We start from the raw sequence: 21709 nt of genomic DNA, 5'->3' as shown, positions 1-21709 counted from the left end.
TGGCCTTTCTCTTCTTCACAGCCACCCTCTGTCACAAGCGGTCTCCTTCAGCATTCCCTTTGGACTCGACAGTGATGTGGACATCGTGATGGGGAATCCAGTTTCTATGATGAGGTCAGTCAGCTCAGACAGTTTGGCACCAAATACGTACACGGCTCCAAAACGCACAACTAGAAGTACATTTACACCACCAGAAGATGTGCCCGTGTACATGGCCAGAGATGATTCCCGGCCTAGTTCTAATGGGCATGTGACAAATCCTCGGGCTATCCGGAAGATGCAGTTGTCCAACAAGACTGGGGGTAAAGATGTGGAAGCTACGGGAGCACTTCTGGAGAATGGCCCAGTGGATGGGCTGAATCACTCTGAGCTGCCCACAATTGAGGAGGCCCTGCAGATTATCCACAGCTCAGAACCAAAAGAGCCAAGGCTTCATCCAGAGGGAGCGGCTGACGGCTTCTACCTCCATACACCTGAGAAGAACGAAGGGCATATGAAGCCCCGATCACCACGGCACTCTCATATTGAAGGGCAGGCACAAGAAGAGGCCCCAGAGGTGCCCAGTGCAGGTGTTTATAGACTTCATAATGGGCCTACTAATGGGCGATCTGTGCCAGAAGCTCATCGAATGTCACGAGATGATGATTCCGTCCTGAGGGATAACAGCCTAGACTCTGATATGGAGGATAGCCCACGGCCACCCCTTGAGAAGGATCCTGGTGGAAAAGATGACTGCACCTCCTGTCAAAGTTCCTTGAGCTCTCAACCTGACAGCTCAACCTCCTCTAGCTCTGGGGTGAAAATGACAAACTTCGCTGAACGGAAGAAAAAGTTGGCCACAGATGTGAAGCCCAATGGTAACAGCGGTTCTCCCAAAGCCACCTCTGAGCCAATTGCAATCCCAACAACTACCACCTGGGCTCAGAAAGCAGAAGAGAGCCCAAGTAAAAGCCCAGCCCTGAACTCTGAGATGAACCAACTTGGTGCTCGACTAGAGGAGAAGAGACGAGCCATTGAGGCACAGAAGAAGCGAATTGAGGCCATTTTCACCAAACACCGGCAGCGATTGGGTAAAAGTGCCTTTTTGCAGCTTAAAAAGAAAGAGGAGCTTGATGGGGAGGTGGATCCAGAAGATGTGGATGTTGACGAGGATGAAATGAAAGTGACTTTGGAGCACAGACTGTCTAGGATAGAGGATGAGGAGACTATGCCAAGCCCCTGCCCACAGGACAGGCTGGTGAAGGAACATAAGCCTGAAGAAAATAACAACATTGAGACTCCAAATAAAGGGCGTAGTGACAAGCAGGTAACGTTCTCACCAGAAATCACAAAGGGCGGGTTGGATGATAACTTGGGTGACTACAACCGGGCGGTCGCCAAACTCAATTCGGCATTGAGCTCCCTCCAGATGGACATGCAGCGGCTCTCTGATCAGCAGCAGAAACTGATGCACCAGGAGAAGACCAAAGCTTGGGTCATCCCAGCCTCCTCTCCCAAGACCCCTGTACATCGCCCTAGCCGGGAGTTTGTGCCTCCTAGATCTGTTGAGTTGTCCTCTTCCTCCCCGTCACCCTCTCCATCTCGAAGAACTAGTGCACCACATCCAAAATCCCCAGCACCAGTTGCCAAGAAGCCACCGCCTCCTACACTCCCCAAAAGTCCAAAGCACAACCGACCCGTGGAACTGAAGATCCCACCCCTTACACGAGTGTTGACCCCACCAAACAATGTTGACAACATGCCCCGCTTGCGCAAGTTCTCACCCAGTAAAGTTACTGTCCAAACTAGGTCATCCCTGCTCTTTTCCGATGATGAATATGCAGACTTGGCCAGCATTGCTGATGGGGCAGAGTCTGACTTTGGTGACACCTACTCTAACGGGGAATATTGCATGGACAATGTTGGCATCCATCGCCCTGTGGCATCTGTGTTGCCCCAGAGTTCAAGCACCTCTGGGGATGGCATGAGCAGTGAGGTGTCATCACCCGGCACAAGGAGGCACAATTTGATAGAGATCCCGCTCTCTGCTCTGCGGCTTTCTGAGGACTCTGGGGGAGAAGGAGATGATTCCCTGGAGGAGTCTATAGCAGATGAGTCTGGACCAGGCCAGAGAAGTGGCGTTGGATTCTTCTTTAAGGTAAGATCTCTTCTGGTGCTCCTTTGTTATGCCACTTCTGCCTTTCTTCTCGTACTGCAGTATCACAAACGAGCATTTTAAAGTGCAAATGAACAGATAAGGGATAAACGGCTCATCGTGAGGGGGTGGTAGTGTTGGTGTCATGTTGGCATGATGTCACTTCTGCTTCCACTGGTATTTTGAGACGTCTGACATCCCTGTTTCTCATTAATCATCCTAGCTTTGTCTTCCAAAACATGTTTGTCAGTATTTTCAGAGACCTACATTGTACAGTTCCGGTTTAAAGATATGCAGGTAAATCTTGTTTCTTTATTCCTCAAGAAATGTTTACCTCTTAATTCTACAAAAACATCTCTTCTTCCTAATCACTTTCTTGGATTGTGGAGCCTTACATCCTTATTTAGAGCTTTGCGGATGGGGTGCTCCATTAAAATGTGGTGGATAACTAGTTTCCAAATTACAAGTGCCGCAGACTATATCACACTTGTAATATGGTGGACGAGACACCCCCAATTTTTGTTAAAGAGTAACCCATCTGCCTGTGTCTAAGTTGGGCCCGTAATCAAGCTATTTTCATCCTGATGATTCAATTCCCAAAGAAACACAAGTACTCCAATCCTCATAGAAAGGCACACTCCTGCTCAAATGCAAGCACCACCTTCACACACCCACTGCATTTACACACGGGCACAATCGTTCGTCCCCTGCACTTGCCCCATACTGTCACCTCTGATACAGGCACTCCAACCATACAGGCACCTCATGCCCTTCACTTTGCTATCATGCAGGCTTATGACTCCTCTTGTGCCCGCCTAGCTACACCCTTCATTTCCACAGGCACAGCCTTCACTTATATCTCTCACCTAGTGACACATTGCATGCTTTCATGAAGCTGTTCTATAGCAGTCATCTTATGTTTGGCTCATGTTCTGCTGGGGCATGGACATTTGGGATGAGTGACTCCAGCAGGTGCCCTGAGGGGAGTCGGTGAGGTGCAGGGAAAACAGTGCTTTCACTGTACTCTAGGACCCGTGTGTGTCACTTGTGATATGGGGAGGGCCCCCAGCTCTGGTTGGGAAGGGCCTGGAAAGGAGTGCCTTGAGTCCAGGTATTTGCATCCATGGTGCTGTCTTTAGTAAGGTAAAGTATACAAAAAGTGATGGGTGTAATGATTGAATTAATCTCAGCCACTGGCAATTACTTGGGCTGCATCCTAACTTATCATTATTTTGGACACCATCTCTCCTCAGTAAAGACCTAGTTTTATGCAGATCAGTCTTGACCCTGCTCTGATGGCCACAGTCCAGCTCAAACTGCCAAGCCAGGTCCTCCCTAAACCAGAACACAAGTAAACCAGGATTGGTTTCACCCTTGTTATGGACTTATCAGCAGGGTACAGCTTGGGTCCAGTGACCGTGTGCACTGGACCCAAGTCTGGGCGTACCCATTCCACATAGAGCAACACACAAAAGTATACAAAAAAAAGTGGTGAATGGAATGCTTGAATTAATCCCAGCCACTGATACTTACTCGTAGTCACCTCCCAATCCAGCGTTCCTTTGCACATCATGTCACCTCAGTTTGGATCCAGCTATATGCATATCAATCTCAACACTGCTCGAATGGGAACATTGTGTGCAAAATAACAATGGATTGGAATGTGGCCCGAGTAATTACCAGTGGCTGAGATTAATTCAAGCATTCCACCCATCACTTTTTGTTGTATACTTTAGTATGGGAAGGGCATTTTTCCCAGGCCAAGTAATGCTCATAGAGCATGTCCTGGTGATCATGGTATTCAGACCCAGGGAGCAGCTTTGGCTGTACTCTGGCCTCAGCAGGGTACCATGGCTAGAATCAAGTACTGCTTGTGGGGCAGGTTCGGGTAAAGCTGCAGTCCTCAAGCCAAGTGCTTCCCAGTGTGGAGGTCCCGCACCAGGCAGGCTTATCTTTCATTTGCCAGGTGGTATTCCACGTAACAATCTTGAGACCTGCATCAAAGGGGTTTATCCACACCCTTGGCCAAACAGGAGTCACTGTAGCGCACGCCAAAGCAGTCCATGCTCTGCTGCATTGTCTTTGTAAGCACCTGTGCCTCCTTTAATGTCAAAGGCAATTGGCCAGGACCTACTGTAGCTTGCCCTGCTGTCAGCTGGTATACACAACTCTGCTCTGTCCTCTGGGCCCATCTCTTTCCGAAGCCTGTGCTAAATGTGAAGAAAGAGGCAACTATTTATTCCATGACCTACCTATATAACTAAGAAGCTAGAGAATTGATTACGGTTTGTCACACTTCCTCCCATCTCTGTACTCCATCAATAAAATGGTGTGAGATTCTGATTGGTTTGCCCACAAGGAGCTAGATTATACCCCTAGCCACCGATTATTGCCAGTCCAAAGAGTAGTCTTTGTAAAATGCAATGACGCTTGCCCAACGGGATGGCATGCTTCTTTGGGTCATGCTTCACTTTGGGTAGGAAGTACAATACCCAAAGGGCTCCAAATAGAGCTCATCTGTTGAGATTTTTTTCATCTTGGAACCCCTAAATTTTTCCGATTTTTAATTTTATCAGATCAGTTACTCCTTGATGCAATGTAAAATTACCTCTGGTAAAGGTATTAATTGTTCTTTTAATTATATTGTTCCTTCACAACAATAAGATTAATGCAATAAAGGTGGGACTTGACAGGAACTAATCGTCCAATAGGTCTACCGTGGCGGTTGGAGAGCCACTGAATGCTCGAGCCAGAAGCCTGGCTCTGGCTCAGCTAGAGGTCCTCTTGGAAGCTCAAGCCCATAACGAGCCTGGCTTTCATGTGGCTTCTGCTTGTCTCCCTCTTTTCCTGTACCCAACATCTGGCACTAAGGTCAGAGCTGCAGAGTGTCGAAGTGGGGATCCGGGTTCGAGTCTCTGCATCGTCTCAACATACTGTGATTCTGGGCAAAAACGTAATCTTCCCATGCCTATAAACAATGCATGTGACTTTCTATAATGTAACTTGTGATCATGTAAAGAGCTCGGCCTTTTTGGCCAAGTTCTCGCTGTCATTAAAAACTGCAGAAAAATGAACTCTGGTAAAAACAAAGCCTTAACATAAGGGAGACAAATGCATATGCGTTTCCTGAGTTGTACAAAGTGAAACCAGAAAACCTGGATAAATTGCAGCTTCCCTGCATTGATAGTTGGATCTTAGGCAAATACTTTATTTCAGCAAAACTTTTTTCTTCATCATCGCATACGAAAGTATTTCAAATATGTGAGTTCAGACTACCAGTTGTATAAAAGTATCACTTTTAAATTGTAAATTGTTGTGTCTTGTAAAGCGCACTGCTACCCGGAGGCCTCGTAGCGCTATAGACCGCTGGGGAACCCGTCCTGGCTTTCCCTGTGAGATAGTCCCTCCTGGGGGTCTCCAAGGTGAAACCAGGCATCCCCGGGGTTTGTGTGGGGCCGTTGTGGAGATGAGGCAAGCTAATGCCCAGAGTTGCCGAGTGTGCTCCCCGGTCGGAGTAGGCACCGATGCGAGAATTATCAGTCCGCTGATCCTGGTCCAAGACCCTGCCGCGTCGGGAATCGAACCCTGGTCCCGGGCCGTTCTCTGCACTCGGGTCTGCCGCCTCTAACCAGTGAGCCACACCTCTCCACCTCTCTTTAATAGGCACCTCTCAGTGCAGTGGTATCATGTGCCTTATTAATGTCAAAGTTTCCAAATGTTAAAGAAATACACTTTTTCTAATTTTGAAGAGACTTCATCATATTTTGTGTGATGTTTGTTGTATGATTTACATAGCAAATCTTTTCTGGGCTCTGGTCCTGCACTGGATCAAAGATCTGATCCAGACCCTTGGCTTGGCTCTCTATTAATTGTTAGCTTGCCCACCTATAGTCTACAGTTAGTTGTGGTCGCCATGTTTCTTGCCCTTTAGCCCCTACCAGTTCAGAGCACGTTTCGTATTGCATAACCCATTGATGAAGCATGCAACTTATGTGGGCGAGGGTCATTGCATCCTAATCAATCAGTGGTCCAGAGGTATAATCTACCCCCCTTTGTGGGTAGACCAATTGCAACATCAAACCATTTTTGTGAATGAGTATTCCATGACGTACACCAGAAAGTAGAATTAATAATGTACCTCAATATCAATGAGGAAAGCCCACTGTTCGAGGTTGATAAAAATATAATCAGTACAGCTTATACTCCGGCCATTGTTAAATGTATTTGAACCTGTTCTATCTGATGGAGTTCTCCCATGAACTGCCCTTTCCATGCACAATGCTTGAAGTTGTAATGCTGCCTCAGTCCATATTTTAACTGGGGGCAGCTCGAAGGTGAGGATGCTCCATTGTGCATCTTCTTCGTCGGTGAGTTTACTATCATCTTGATCAAGGGGCTCAAAGGTGGTATTGAAATCCCCCTGCAATTACAAAATTTGCAGTTCCAGGCTTACTTTCCTAGAAGTCCTCTAGAATGGAAACTGTGAGACAGTCTTCTACCTAAAAGACCTCTTGCATAAACATGAAGGTCTATTATTTGTTCATGAGAGCTCGTCTGTATACAAATGGCCATGATATCCAGGCTGGTAATACAGACTTCCTGGATTCTATAACGCGAGTCCTGTTTTACCCAAATTGTTAGCCCTCCTAATGCTCTAACCCTCTGTCCTTGGGTTGCCGATTTATGAAAGTTGAGGTAGCCTGGACGATGGATGGGGTTTGTGGACCATGTTTCCTGGAACAAGCATGTCTTGGGCTTTGATTAAATCAGACCAGTCCAAGGAATCTATTTTTTACTGCAAGCCCGCAATGTTTCATGAAATATGATAGCTGGGCTAATTCCAAGGGAAATGACTGCTCTATTGATTCACATGAGTTGCCCTCCTTACTTTCTCTATCCATGGGGGGGAATTGGGTGATCGGCTAATCTACTACTAGGGGGAAATAGCCGACGACCAGAGACCTCCCTACCAGCCTCCAAAAACTGATCTGATTGAGGCTGCTGGAGAGAATTCCACAACCATCAATCTACCTTGCGTAGGGGAGACCCCTCCATGTGGTTTGGAACAGATTTACTAGTTCTGAAATTATTTGATGAGTACGGGGGGGGGATCTTTTGGCAGAAATGATGTCTTCCCTAATAAGTGATCTACACTTCCTCACATGTCTAAACCAATGTGTGCATTTGTTTATAAGGGAATGTTCATCCTCTTTAGTTGGGCTAGTTGTATGTTTTGGGACTTTAGTTAAAATGATTTCTATTGGGTTGGGCACCTTTGGCTGCTCATAGAGGGAGTGTACTTCCTGTGTCATTGTCCTCATCGGATGAGTGGTTCTAGGGTGGTAAAGATGGTTGTCCATAGATTCGAAACGCTGGTACCCTATTCCACTGGATCTATCTCGATTACCATTTGAGAATGTTGTAATGTGTGTGATGCTCTTTTGAGGTGGGAGACAATCTATTTTTAGTGGTTGGGGATATATTAAGTTACTGTGTATAGCCCTACTATTCGAGGCCATGTTACCAATTTGTTGATCCTTTAGCATGATCTTTGGAAGCCTAAGTAATTGGTCCTTCTTACTTGTGGTGTCGTGTGCCACCAGTTTAAGGGTATCCAATAGTGTGCCAACTGTTTTCTTGAGGGCTATGACCTCCTCCATTAAATTACTGATCTGTGATTTTAGGTCATCAATGTAGCCTTTTTGGGTGACCCTGGTCGTGAAAATAGATGGATTGGGTGTAGGGGTTGGCGCTTCTGCTACTTCCGACGTTTGGGGTCTCGAATCTGAGCTCATGGCCGGTTCTGACAGTCCACCATTGCTATTGTTACAGTGAGAGATGGAGGTACAAGAGTAGAAAGTGATCATAATCCCCTAATATCAAAAATGAAAGCTCCCAGACTGAACTTGGTCCCAACCCAGACAATGCAGTATACAACAACATTACCTCGCTATGTAATCCTAATCGGCAGGTTAAATAGAACAAAATAGTGGAAAATGAACAAACGCTCCTAGCAAGGGCAGATGTTACCAACACTCTGGCAGAGCTAGAAACCGCTGCTACGCAGGAATGTTAAAAAAAAACATAATTGGAGCTCATGAAGATCTATTTGGCAAAATAAAGACCGATTTTTTAAAGCCTCTGCAACATCCCAGTAAGTTGAAAGAAACAAGCCAGCTAGTATAACAAGGCATGTAGAGAAGCATATAAGTCACTGGCGGCAGCAATCAAACTAAAAGATTTGGCCACTATCAAACAAACCTGCAAGAGGTATAAAGCCACACAGCTGTCTGAGACAAACTGAGATAGGAAGGTCTTTTTTTATTGAAACTTTTCATAATATACCATACCGTATACATAACTTAATAATACATTAAAACCAATTCAGGCAAGTCCGTCATTTGACGTTAGTGTAAATTCACATTATCCAATCCACTAAGTGCAGTACCTTCTACCCACGTTTATCTACACTTTTATATAATGACAATCACCTATTCATAGACTGCAGAGCCTCTGGATGGGTTAACAAATAATCCGTAAGGGGTGACCAATAATCCCTAGGCGTGGAGCTAGAGATGGCGAGATCTTCATTAGGCCAGCCCAGCGAAAAATCTCCAACATTTCTGGCAATTGAACAAATGGGGTGAGGAGGGCAGGTACCGTCCCTGCAAAACCATGTAGCTCCAGATATGTGGGTCTCCTATTTCTCAACGAAATTTGCTGTAGATAAAGAGGGGTAAATCGAAAAGCCATTTCAAATTCCACCTCCTGATTTAGCATTGCATTTATAGGGGAGGTTGAAATAGTGGCGGGTGCAGTAACTGGAGGAAGAGCACCGGGCCCAGACAGTATCCCGGCTGATTATTTTTTGTACAACAGGGGCATTTGGCAAAGGTATATATTGCTGTTAACACAATAGCTAGTGGAGCTTCCATTCCTGAATCCTGGCGGGGCCCAGAGATCTTACCAATCTACTACAAATGCGACCGATCTAGCCCCCAGCAACTATAGGCCAATAAGCATTATAGATTCTATGCAAAAGATAATGGCAAGATTGGTGTTGACATATTGACACATATTGACACAGGATTCAGTACCCATGTGAGCACTGTTGATCAGGTATTCCGCTTTCTACTAATATATTGGCATGTCGTAGTGCTTGCAGGAGGTACTATCTACACTGCCTTTGTGGACTTGACATGGTCCCTCGAAATAAAGTTTGGTGGGTCCTAAAGGACCCAAGGATGCCATTAGACCTATTATCCATAGTTGCGAGGCTACATGAGGAGAATTTCGCCCATGTGCGCTGGGGCATACAGGGCAACAATACAAATCGATTCCCCGTACCTAAAGGGGTCCGCCAAGGGTGTGTTATGGCCCCAACACTATTTATAAATGGGGTAGTTAACTATTTTACCACCTACCCAACCGATGCACCTTCACTTGCAGGCACCAAAATGTCTATACTTGTCATCTTGAAAACACAGAGCTGCCTGCAGCGGGCATTAATGCGCTTTGAAGAATTCTGCAAGGCCTGCTGTCTTGTGATAAACACGAAGAAAACCAAATTCATGGTCCTCCACAAGCATTGGGCAATTAAGGGGAGTATATTTTTAAATAATAAACACCTTGATCAGACTGACGTTTTAACTACCAGGGATCACCCTCGTAAAAAAACGTATCTTGAAACCCCAGATAGAAACCATGACCTTAAAGCATCGCCAATCAACAGGTGCATTGCTGAAAAAACACAAGTCCTAACTAAGCCTATAAAGCCAGAATTGAAGTTTAAAACACTAAAGTCATTTCTCACCATCAAATGGCATAATTCTAATGACCGCAGATGCCATTTGTGTGTAGAATATGACACCACCTATTCACATATTCTATTTGTCTTTCCTGCTTGTAAGGCCCCCCCGGGACAACTGGTTAAAACCATTATGTTGAAATATGGGCACCAGGTCTAGCACTATTTCATTGAGAATATTGCTGACAAACACAAACGTACTGTGCGTAACAGCAGCTGCCAAATTTCTAATTTGGATATTGTCAATCCATGACAAAATGTGAAAGATCCCTGTGCCCATCCAATCTAGTAGCCAACAAAAAGAATAAAGTTGGTGCACAATTTGTTAGGCTACTGCTAGTATTGGCCGAGCAATGATTAATGAAATCCTCTGCCTTTGAATAAGCTCAGTTGTAGTAATGGATGCCCACAATCACTTAGTGTTGTAAATGGGGCTGTGTATCTGTTAGACATGTGTAATAACGAACAATATTATGTAGCTCTTTTTATGGTTCATGGGTCCAAGCATATTTCTACTCTTATTTAATCAACTGTTTATTTTTGATGCTTTTTATGAAATAGAAATATTTTTAATTTTAAAAACACAAAAAAAGTTTTATATAGGAGTATAATCTTTATATGGACTGGAAATTGTTGAACCCTAATTTTGAACTTTTGTATATATGCCAAGCACAATGGTTAAGAGGGTGTATACCTCTTAACAAAATGTTGCGTGTACTATTGTGAATGGCTTTTATGATCTTGGTGATCGAAATAAAGATTATTACCTGAACAGAATTATTAATATGAAAATAAACGGTCTCCTTAAAATATAGAGCTTTCTAGAGACTGGTCTCAGGCACACACCATAGGGGCTTCATTGAATTCTTCCCTCCGATAAGGTGGATAACTTACACTTTTTTTGATGATTCCTTTGGGTCTCCTTTCTTTTGCCTTTTCCGCTTTGCAATATTTTAGCTATTTTCTCTATTAAAAATGTGCACCTGTTACTGTTAGGTACCGTGTTCTGTTGCTCTTCAACTAAGTCTGCACTAGAAAATATCAATACACAGATACCTAAATTTTTGACCTGGATTACTCTAGCTTTCTTTGTGGTTAATTGTCATGAGGCTCCTGGTTCAATTATTTTGCATTTCTGTATGGTTTTGCTTCGGTTTACCTGTCTTGTTTACCTGATAGTAACAGTAGCAGCTTAGTCTTGTATGCTTAGAAGGTCGAATGCATTGTAGGCCTTCCTTTGCGATTTGCAATGTTTAGTTTGGCTTGTAAGGGGCACTCAGTGAAGAGGACCTCCTTGGTTATTTAATGTCTTTGTAGCACCTAGATCTATTTGGGGGTATTTTTTCCAGCACTGCCCATGAAGACTTCACTGCCTTATCTACCAGGTCTAATATTGATCACTGATCCCTTGAATATACCCTGTTGTTTGGACTGAGCTTCTCTCGATCTGCCTACCCTCTTTTCCACCTCCCGAAGCTTTTGAACAAATCTACAAAACCTCAGGCATCCCTAAAGCCTGTGCCAAATTCTAAGTATTTTTAAGCAGTTTCACATGACAGAAATTCTTAATTTTATTGTTAACTGCTAGATGTCCATTTCCTATAGTAGCCCTTTCCTTCAGCCAGGAAATTCTATAGTATTCGTCGTCTGCAAGTTCATCATGGATCCACAGGGGATCGCAAGTAGTGAGACATCGAGGGCAATTGGATCTCCAATCGGTTGTGCCTACAGAGATAGCGGAGGACATGTGGCAGTGACCTGGAGTTTCGATAACGAGTATGCATTACTAGTCCAGCATTTTAGCCAGACCAGTCATTCAAGCCATTCATAACTGGGATGGCCTGTGATGTCTAGTAGAGCCATCTGCAAAATGGCTTTATTGTAAGAAAACTGTACCAAATCGACAAGGTTCTGACAAAATTGTGAGACTGATATGGAAATGAGATTGTTGAAGCATAAGCCATGTATCAGAAGCCATGTATCAGAAGGTTTAAATTCTCTGCAACTCCACTTTCCTCAGCTGTGCTCCTGATGTAGTAAAACATTAAAATATTCTCGGGTCCACCCCAAGCAATGTTAGTTAGTTAATTCTTTATTGCATGATTAATAAAAATCTTTGCAATTGAGCTAAAAATACATAATTGAGCACTTTTGCAAAGCACGTAAAAAAACAAATCATTACATTACAATAACATTAGTATGAAAGCCTTTCGAAATTTTGCAGTATGAATATATAAATATATACATAAAATTATTAGGCATCTTAAAACACTCCTTAGTTAAAAAAAGTTTTTAAAAAACAGAGTTTCCTGTAAGACAAACGTTAATTTGTACTATTTATGCTTACAGTACCGTGAAAGTTCACTGACAAATTGTTAGCCCGGCGTCTGATTTTTTTTTTTCCAGTTCAAGTGCTGGCAGCGTGGTTTAGCGCAGTATTTACTGATTTCATAAAACGTACCACTCTGCAGGCTAATTGAATGTCTCCCCCCATAAAGCAATGGAGAAGCAGCATCATTGGCTGCAGGTTCCGCCAGTACACTTAGTACATTATGGGGCCGAGCTGCACACAAGGGAAAATGAGTGTAAAGGACCACATCTACTATTATTAACCGACTCCGATGCCATATTGCTTTTGAAGTGCACGCATGTGTAAGTTAGGTCATCATTATTTTCCTACCTTGTGTTGCAGAAAGAGGACCTGTGTAAGTAGTTATAAGTAACTTTCTTTGGAACATTTCAGTCAATGCAACAGTCTGTTAAACTACTGCCTGGACAATCTTAAAATACACTATTACACGTCAGTGAACACTGCCTCTCGTCCTCCAAGGCCAGTTTCACATGCAGATACAGACACAGAGACCCGTCCAACAAGTGCATGCAGGATCGCCTTCTGCATGTTGTAACTATCGAACATCTAAAAATGTGGGTTGTTTTGTTGGCTTTTTATTTTTAGATCTTTTAAAGAAAATTGTTTGGGGCCTCTGTGGGTTCTCGGTATTTTTTCTTTAGGTACTTTGGTGTCAACAGACTTCTATAAGCTTTAATAATGTCTTCTAGGTTTTCTTTCTTTCTGGGTAGCTATTTATTTCTGTTTGGACCCTTTATTTTCTCTAGCACAGAAATGTGTATCTGATGTTATTGTTCTTTGGCCATATGTGTTCCGATGGATATGCCTTGCTCTTCGTAGATGTTGTGTCCATATTACACATATAATTTGAAGGACACGTTTTTCTTCTCTACTATCTTTGAAGACAACCCACAAATTATTTTTATATAAATCCTCCTTTACCTATATGGTTTCAGCTGTGGATCACCCACAGTGGTGGAAGTTCTTGAGTCTGATTTGGTGAACAATACAATATTGACATGATCTTTGAGCCATCTTTTTATTTTATCCGCAAAGACGAAAAGTAAACTGACCACTTTACAGGAAATATTTGTTGCACCCACTAGAGTGGCAGATCGCTGCTGTGATGACTCTTTGCAGAGCCCACATTCCGTTTTTGATTATTTCTAAAGGTGACTGGATTAGGGTTCTATTAGTGTAGATATCGGTGTGCTCGACAATATTGCAAACCTTTTGCTTTTTAAGGCTTCTCTCCCCTTAATAGTTCAGTCATCAATTTATTTTCTATTTACTATGAAATGTTGTTTTGCTATGTGTTCCATAAGATCATTTCAATCTCCTATAACATTCAGCGGCAACCAATCTAATTTTTCTCTCCTGCAGGATGAACGGAAGCCGGAGGATGAGATGGCACAGCGGCGGGCCTTCCATCTCGAGAGGCAGCAGAAGCGTGCGGAGGAGGCCCGGAAGAGGAAGCAGTCATTGGAGGCTGAAAAGGAGCTGAAGAAGGAGGAGGAAAAGTATGAGCGCATGTTTGGATGTATACAGAGATAAAAGAGCTGCTTAAGAGATTTTGGATAAAATGGTCTCCATTAAGGGTTATGTGTCATCTAGAACAGAGCCGGTTAAGTCTGGACAAGCCACACTCACTGGCCTTTTGGTGGTCACCAGTCGGTCTTATAATCTTATAGGTTCTTAACCCATGACCTGTTGCCAGTCCCACACCTGACCCTATCCAGAGTGTCTGCAGAGCCAGTCACCTAGGACCTAACTTTTCTTCTGCTCCACAGACAGCAGCAGGAGGAAGAGAAGCCGAAGGAAGAGGAATTTAGTGCGCGGCGTGGCGACTTCACCCGCCAGGAGCACATGCGCCGACAACAGCTCAAGATTATGGAGGATCTGGACAAGGTCTTGCGGCAGAAACCTACCACTGTGCGTGCTGTGAAGAAGGGACGGCCCAAGACAGTGTTCCGGGATGACTCTGTGATCTCCCGCAGCCCTGTCAGGAATTTACTAGGTAAGATCCTGAGTTGCTCTAGGTATAGTGCTGGACAGCACCTCCTAGATAATCATGGGGCAGAGGCAATCTTCATATCAAGATAGGGTGGCATCTCTGAAAAGGTGGTAACTAGCCTCTCTCCACCCAGCTGTATTTTTTCTGAACTAGGCTATGAAATCACTTACCCTGCAGACCAGTCCGAAACTGGAAAGGTGGAGTCTCATCCCATGTGTATCTAAGTCACAGTTTGGAAGTGGTTGAAAAGGCAAGATGGGTTGGATTAAAGTTGACAATAGTCATCAGTCAGGCAGAGGGCACTGACTGCACCCCTCCATCTACAATAATGTGACGTGGTATCCTAGCACTGACTACCGCTGTCTGAATGTCATATTTGTTGATCTAAAGTGTATGTCAGTACGAATGCAGCGGAACATCCTCTTTCCACTCATTGGCATCATATAGATGGCCATTGTATCCAAATTTGGCATGATGCCAGAGGCACAGCAAAGGAAACCGAATTCTAGGTTGAAATTATAAAAATATTGGCTTCGGCAAGGGCAGCACATGAGCTGGCTTCTGAGGTGCTTTAAAAACGGTTAGGAAATTGCTTAGACTATTCTAGTGCAATGTGGGCGGCCTTGTTTTAGTGCCATTCACAGTCTTTTTCAGTAAAAGGCTTCACTTACAGGAGGGTGCAGATCTCTCGGAGCATGGCCACCCAATGGCTTTCTTTGTAAATTGATCACCCCTTAAGTCAAAGGTTCAGGTAACAGTAGATTACCTTTCATCTTGGGTTAACAGTGTAAGTGAAGGTGGGTGAAATATGCAAAGAGTTTAGAACAGGAAAAGGGGCGGTTTTAAAAACAATCGAGGGAATATGTTTTCCCCCATTGACTTCTACTGAAGCAGCTGTAATTTCAGGTGGGAGACGGCTCAAAGCCAATTTCTTGCTTAAAACAATTGAGTCTCCCGCCTATTTACATGTATATTGAGAATGATTTCACTGTGATCGATTGAAGTGTCTGTGGTTTGGGGAAGACAGCCTCTGCTGGCTTTTGGTGTAGGGAAAAACCACACGGAGGCTTGTCTGCATGGAAACACTCCAATGTGGTGTTAGGACATGTGTGTTAAGGTGCCGGGCTGTGTCCCTACACCATGAAACATTCCTCCAAAACTTAGCAGAATAAAATACAACACAAAGTCCAGTTATCAGGTACAGTGCCCAGTGGGACATTATAGTTCAGTCTTGTGCGGATGATGGGTGCATCCTTGCGCTAGACAGACAGACACACACACACACACACACACACACTAGAGCTGTTTGGTCTTGTAACAGTGGGCCTCTGGTGGTACGAGTGACCACTGACTGGTAGAGACAAATTGTTCCGTTCGGATGTTCCTTAAGATCTGACTTCTTTACAGTTGGTCAGAACCAAGACCTGTGATGTGGGGCTGTTGCCTGGGTGACTCATTTCCAGGTCCTGCTCCTCTTCTCTATCCACCTGAGGCGCGTGTATGTAGTTTGCTGCAAAAGCTGTAGGTGGCTGGCTGGTGCCACTTGGTGAAAATGGGCACATTTCTTGTGACAGTCTGAGCTGCTGTTGGTGGTCACCATTGTGCCCTTCCTGGTGCTCACTTGAAGTGAACAAGCTTTGAAGGGGAGTCAAAACTTTCCACCATGGTGTCACTCGCACCAGGACCCAGTCCCCTAAATGGATGTCTGATTTCTTGGCTCCGCATGTTTGGCTGGCATTGACTTTTTTTCTGTGTTCTCCTTTAAGTAGCTATGATGCCAATTGGTTCTGGGGTCCATGTTGCGACTTCAGAAATTTTGTCCTGGACAGCTCGCTTGAGCATGACCACAGCAGGTGTTCTCTGAATCTTGCTGTGGGGATGGCGCCTCTGGGCCCCTAGGGTTTTGTTGGATTGCTTTCCCCCCACATTGAAAATATGTGCGTACCTAATGAGTATGGACTTGAGTGTGCACATCAGCCTTTCGACCTCCGCATTGCCTTGAGTCCAGCTGGGCATGATCTTCCTGTGGCCTATAACTAAGAACTGTAGATACTGCTTTAAGTTTGCACTGTGGAACAGGGTCCTTTTGTCATTCTTGAGGGTATTTGAGGACCCAAAATATAGCAAAAACGTTGACACACTTCCTGGTGTGTTCAAACGTGGTTGCCTGCAGTACCTCTACAATTGGAAATTTTGAATAGGCATAGGAGGGGACTATAATGCGGTGGCCAAGAGGTAGTCTTCCAAAATTCACAATTTGGATCCACTGTCCAAAATCGAAGATGTTGTACCATAGAAATTCTGTCCCACCCCCACCGCTAAAAACCATGCCAGCAACCTCTGCATCATCCTGGACATTGAACTCTCCATGAAACATCAAGTCAACATAGTCTCCTCAGCCTGCTTCCACACGCTCCCCAAAGTCTTCAAGTGGCTCCCCGTCAGCACCAGAAAAACTGTGATGCAGACCCTCCTTACCAGCCGCTGGGCTACGGCTACACACACTATGCTGGCACCTCCACGGAACTCATGAAAAGACTCCAGATGATCCAGAATGCAGCAGCCAGACTGTTCTTCAACCTGCCCTAGAGAACCCACATCACCAAGCACCTGAAACACCACCACTGGGTCCCTCATCCAGAAACATGCCAATTCAAGCTTCTGACACACACCTACAAAGCCCCCCACATCCAAGGACCCGCTTTCATGAGCCACTGTCTGAATTCCCACCGACCTCCCAGAAACCTCCGCTCCCCTCCCTTCCACTCGCCTCACCCTCGCACAAATGCCACATATCCGCCGCTGCCGCTCCGGATGACACCCCTTCTCCCACCTCGCCGCCAAGTCCTGGAGCACCCTTCTCCTTCACCTCTGTACTTCATCCTTGCTGACCCACTTTAGGAAGGGACTCAAGACCAGGCTTTTCAACTGACACCCACAGCACCTGGATACCCTCTCTGGTCATAAGCCGCGCAATACAAGTACCACTTGATTAATTGACGGATAGTCAGTCATTCGGGCTTTCGTTCTGGCAGCTTGCTGGTTTGGCACCAGTGGCATGACCCGCGCATATTGTCTGCCTCAGTATCCAGAGTGCAGCACCAGACCTTTCGCCTTAGCCGTGCTTTGGATTTGTGGAGCCTTGCTTACCTGTGTGTGCCAGAGTGTCTCTCGCAGCGAGGAAGGAATGGCAATTCGATGGCCATGCAGGAGGAGCCCTGGTTTGTGTTCATGGCGGACATTCCAGAGGGCAGATACGTTGCGTTGATTGACGTCACGCTTCCAAAGATCCAGAAGGAAGACCTTCCACTTAACGGAGGTGGCAACTCCCCATTATCTTTGGATGCCAAGATCTGATGCAGTGGCATCGGCAGTGTCCTAGAGGGTGATAATCTTGGGGCAAGCGAGCTCTGACAATCGGTGGACGTATTCATCTGCTGCGAATGAGGGGCTGGATGAGCCATTTGCCACCTGTCATGGATGTCTAGAGAGGTAGTCAGTGGGATTGTCACAGCCTGGTCAGTAAACCGCAGTCAAGTTGGTACTTCTGGAGCTGCAGCACCCACTTCTTGATTCAGAGGGCAACGGGTGTGGCGCAGTGCCTGCAAAAAGAGGTATTCGCGGCTTATGGTACATGATGACTCGGAAAGGGCAGCCATACAGATATAGATGGAAGTGGTGTTAGTCCAACTTGATGGTGAGGGCTTCCTTTTCAATGTCTGCATAGCGCTTTTCAGTATTTGGGAGATCTTTGCTGGCATACTCACAGGGTCCCAGTGATAGTTTCCTGCATGCTGCATCAGGACCGCTCTGATTCTAATGTGGCTGGAATCTATCACCAACTCCAATTCTTTTGTGAGGTTGAAGTAGGCCATGACTGTGTCTTGGAGGAGCACCTTTTTGATGGCTTGGAATTCGTGGTCTTCAACTGGACCCCACACCGATATCATTGACTTTTTGGTGAGGTGTCTTAGTGGCCTATCAGTGTTTCCAAACGGGGAATAAACCTTCTGCAGTACGGTGCAAGGCTGAGGAAGCTTCCTGACTTCCACTTCAGATGAGGGTGTGGCTGCTTCTCTTATGTCCGTGCTCTTGGATGGGGCTACTTTGATGCAGTCCTTGGAAAATATGTACCCAAAGAACTGCATCTCCTGCTGGAAGAATTGGTTTTTAGCTCGGTTGAGGGTGAGGCTAGCCATCTCGATCTTCATGAGGGTGGCATGTAGGTGACAGATTTTTGTTGAGGGTGGGCTCATAGATTAGGATGCCATCTCTTATGTTGATGATGTCCTCCATGTCAGTCAGGACTCCCCCAATAGCATTTTGGAAGACCTCCACCGCTGCTGATGTTCCAAAGTTGAGCCTTCGATAACATCAGATGTCTGCATGCTTGTAGAAGAGCAGGTTGTATGGTCCTGGCTGTCCTCATGGAGCTAGAGTTGGTGGTAGCCAGAGAAACCACATGTGAGAACCACATGGAGCCATTGATGTCGGCGAAGAGAGCATTGATCGCGGGGGAGATATGCCGTTTTTTTATTTTTTATTATTACCATATTGGGGTGGTGCACTTCTATACAGCTATAGATGCAGCCTTGTTGCTTGGGTTCGTTGGTGACGACCATGGGTGATACCTATGGGGTCCGGCCTGAGACTCTCTCAATAACACCTGCATCTTCCAGTTTTTTGTGCTCTTCCTCCACCGCAGGATGGAGATGGAATGGGAGTCTGCGATGTCAGAGTGCCACAGGGCGGACTAAGGGGATTATGCGGAGTGTGATCGGGAGACCTTTCAGGCGGTCCAAGCTGGTGCACACATGAGGGAAGTCGAGGAATAGGCAATTGATGTCAACAGAGGGGTCTGCAAGTGCTGCGGTTAACTAAATGAGCTGTAGTCTTTTGACCGTATCACATCTAAGGAGCATTTCAGAGTCTGCAGAGGAGATGGAGAATTTCACTGGGGCATGAGTGGGTACCATGGAATGTGACACAAGTGAGGACTCCTGCCAATAGGAGGGGTGTTGTGGTACCAAACGCAAATGTGCGTGCTGTCATAGGCTGTAAGACAGGTTGAAGGTTCAGGGCATGAAATTGTCTTAGGCTGGTGACATTTACTGATGTACCCATGCAGATTAGTGCTGGGGGAGTTGGAGGGGGGTGAGTGTGTGGGTTTGTGGTCAATGGTGACTTGACAAGAGGGCAAATTTGTTGTATCGGTTCGGGTGTTAGGGCATAAGATATGAGGACCATGTCATCATCCTCCTTCTTGATGTCTCCTTATCCTGAGCAAGGTTGGATAGTGTGCTTTCCACAGTGGGTGCTTGGTTTTGCAGGACTACTCTCATTCCTTGGTGTCGCGGCATGTCATAGCCTCAAGGTGTGGGTTGTCCGTTTCCGCAGTGGCAGACATTAGTGAAGTGGTTGGGGAACAGGCACGCTGAGCAGGTTTTACACCTGGCCAGGCACTCTGGGAAGGGACGGGAAGAGAATCCACAATATCTGCGCTGGTCCTTCAGGGAGCTCTCGCTTAGGCAAAACTGTAAATGAGTCGGCAAGGAGGCCCTTTCCAGATGGATGCTGCAGTTTTCATCTTGATGGGCCAAAAGGTGGGCTGTGGCGTAGCCGAGAGCTTCTGGAAGGCAAGTTCTAGCTGTTCCACTCGGTCCTTGGGTAGTTTTTAAAAGTGGGCGAGCATCAGGATTTCATGGAGGGGCATGTTGGGCTGCCAAAGGATGTAGATTTTGAGTTTGGCCGACCAGCAGCCTTGTATGATCTGGGTGTGTATTTCTTTCTGCGTGTCATATTCTGTGCACGTGCTGGCCAGGTCCCGTAGGCGAGCATAGAATATATCCATAGATTCTTACTCTTGTTGGCAGGTTTGTCTTAATTTGAACTGTTTGAAGTTGGAATTCATCTGGGGGTCAGAGTACACAGTAAGGGCTGTGATGGCTCCCTCATAGTTGTCATTTGAGGCAGTGCTGGGGAGGTTGTGTACCAGTTTGAAGATCTCCCCCACAGAGTGTAACCGGAGAGAGTTTTGTTTTGCCATGGTTCCTTGGTGGCCTTGAAATTGTTGAGTTGAGCCACCCACTTGTGCCATGGGGGTGTGATGATGGTGGGGTCACTGAGCTCGCTGAATGGGGGCAGCGGGTACACATGCACCCAATGGCATAGGCGGTCATGACTGCGCCAGTGCACGGGGTGGGTGTATCCTGATGAAGTGGTGCAGCCTGCGCGTTCTCCTGCCAATCTGCACTTGTGAGGGCTGGCACATGTGGGCGTCAAGAAGCAGAGGAGGTGTCAGGCTGGACAGCATGACCCTGCACCAGGAGCCTAGTCTTCACAACAGAGGGGTAGCACCTGGGTGGTGGCGCTGCAAGGCAGTGATTGTCTGTGGAGTGGGTGTTTGCACCGATGGCAGTGGCATTGTCACTGTGGTATCCACCAGTCTGAGTGCTCTGCTGCCAATCGGACAGGCATAGAAAAGGGGGTTGGTCACCTATGCCAAACAAGGCAGGCTCAAGCGGTTGCAGGTGGTGTGGGAGAAGGCCTGGTAAGGGAAAAGATCCTCATGTGTACCTTTCATGTGAGTAGGGGGGCAACACGTGTCTGAGCCTGGAGCAATGTCACAGAGTTAACTGGCTACTGGAATAGGACGATGGGACGCCATGGGCCACCTGCTTCTCATCGCCACTGTGGCATCGGGAGGCCCTGCCATGCTGCCAAGGGCACACAGAGGCTTATTTGCTTATGAACACTCCGCACAACTGGCACGCAGGTGGGGTCTGCCCAGTGGCAGCTGCTGCAAAACTAAAGGGAGAGACAGGGGAGATGGGATTGGGGATTAGAGAAGTAATTATAATAAACGTACCAGTTATGACAATGCCGGCCACCTCAGTGCTCCTAATCTCTCCTCATGGTGTCCCAGCAGTCCTTGGGTCACCATCACAGGCTTCCCACCCAATCCCTGGTACTGCTCTCAATAGCATGAGAGTAGCGCCAGGATTGGTCTTAGCGGCTAGGTTTGCAGCTTACACAGTGTCTGGGAATCTATGTTGTTTCTCCAACCCAGCTGTGCAACACAGCTGGGTTGGAGAAACCGAAGTGTGTATGACGGTTTGGAAGGCCTAAGACGACGAGCCAAATCGTCATGTACACTTAGTGTGCACTACTCCTTTTACTGCTGGCTGTGTGACAGCTAAGCCCGGCTCCGCCCAGACTTGCTGGCTCTAGAGGGAAATGGAAATAAGAAAATAATAAAAACATTTTTTGTTCTTTTATTTTTTACATTGCCCTCAGATGGCTCTCAGCAGGGGGGCGAGGCTCCTCGTCATAGCAGAGTAGCTGCCGCTGGTTCCGCCCCATTTTATTAACTTGTTTTGACCTCCAATGTGGTGTCAGGGCATA

At 46.0% G+C, this 21709-nt stretch overlaps 1 protein-coding gene across 1 annotated transcript in view; it reads left to right on the top strand.

The window, feature by feature from the left end:
- The window catches only part of CAMSAP3 (calmodulin regulated spectrin associated protein family member 3), a 260013-nt gene that overhangs the window by 217914 nt on the left and 20390 nt on the right, over positions 1-21709 (top strand). The window contains exons 11-13 of the mRNA XM_086960399.1: positions 22-2137; positions 13675-13811; positions 14082-14308. Coding sequence (XP_086816525.1) covers positions 22-2137; positions 13675-13811; positions 14082-14308 — 2480 coding nt within the window. The remainder of the gene's footprint in view (positions 1-21; positions 2138-13674; positions 13812-14081; positions 14309-21709) is intronic.

This window comes from Lissotriton vulgaris, chromosome 1_1, assembly GCF_964263255.1.
Source record: "Lissotriton vulgaris chromosome 1_1, aLisVul1.2, whole genome shotgun sequence".
Lineage (NCBI taxonomy): Eukaryota > Metazoa > Chordata > Amphibia > Caudata > Salamandridae > Lissotriton > Lissotriton vulgaris.
Note: the sequence above shows the minus strand (reverse complement) of the source record. Positions and strands in the feature narration are given on the sequence as shown.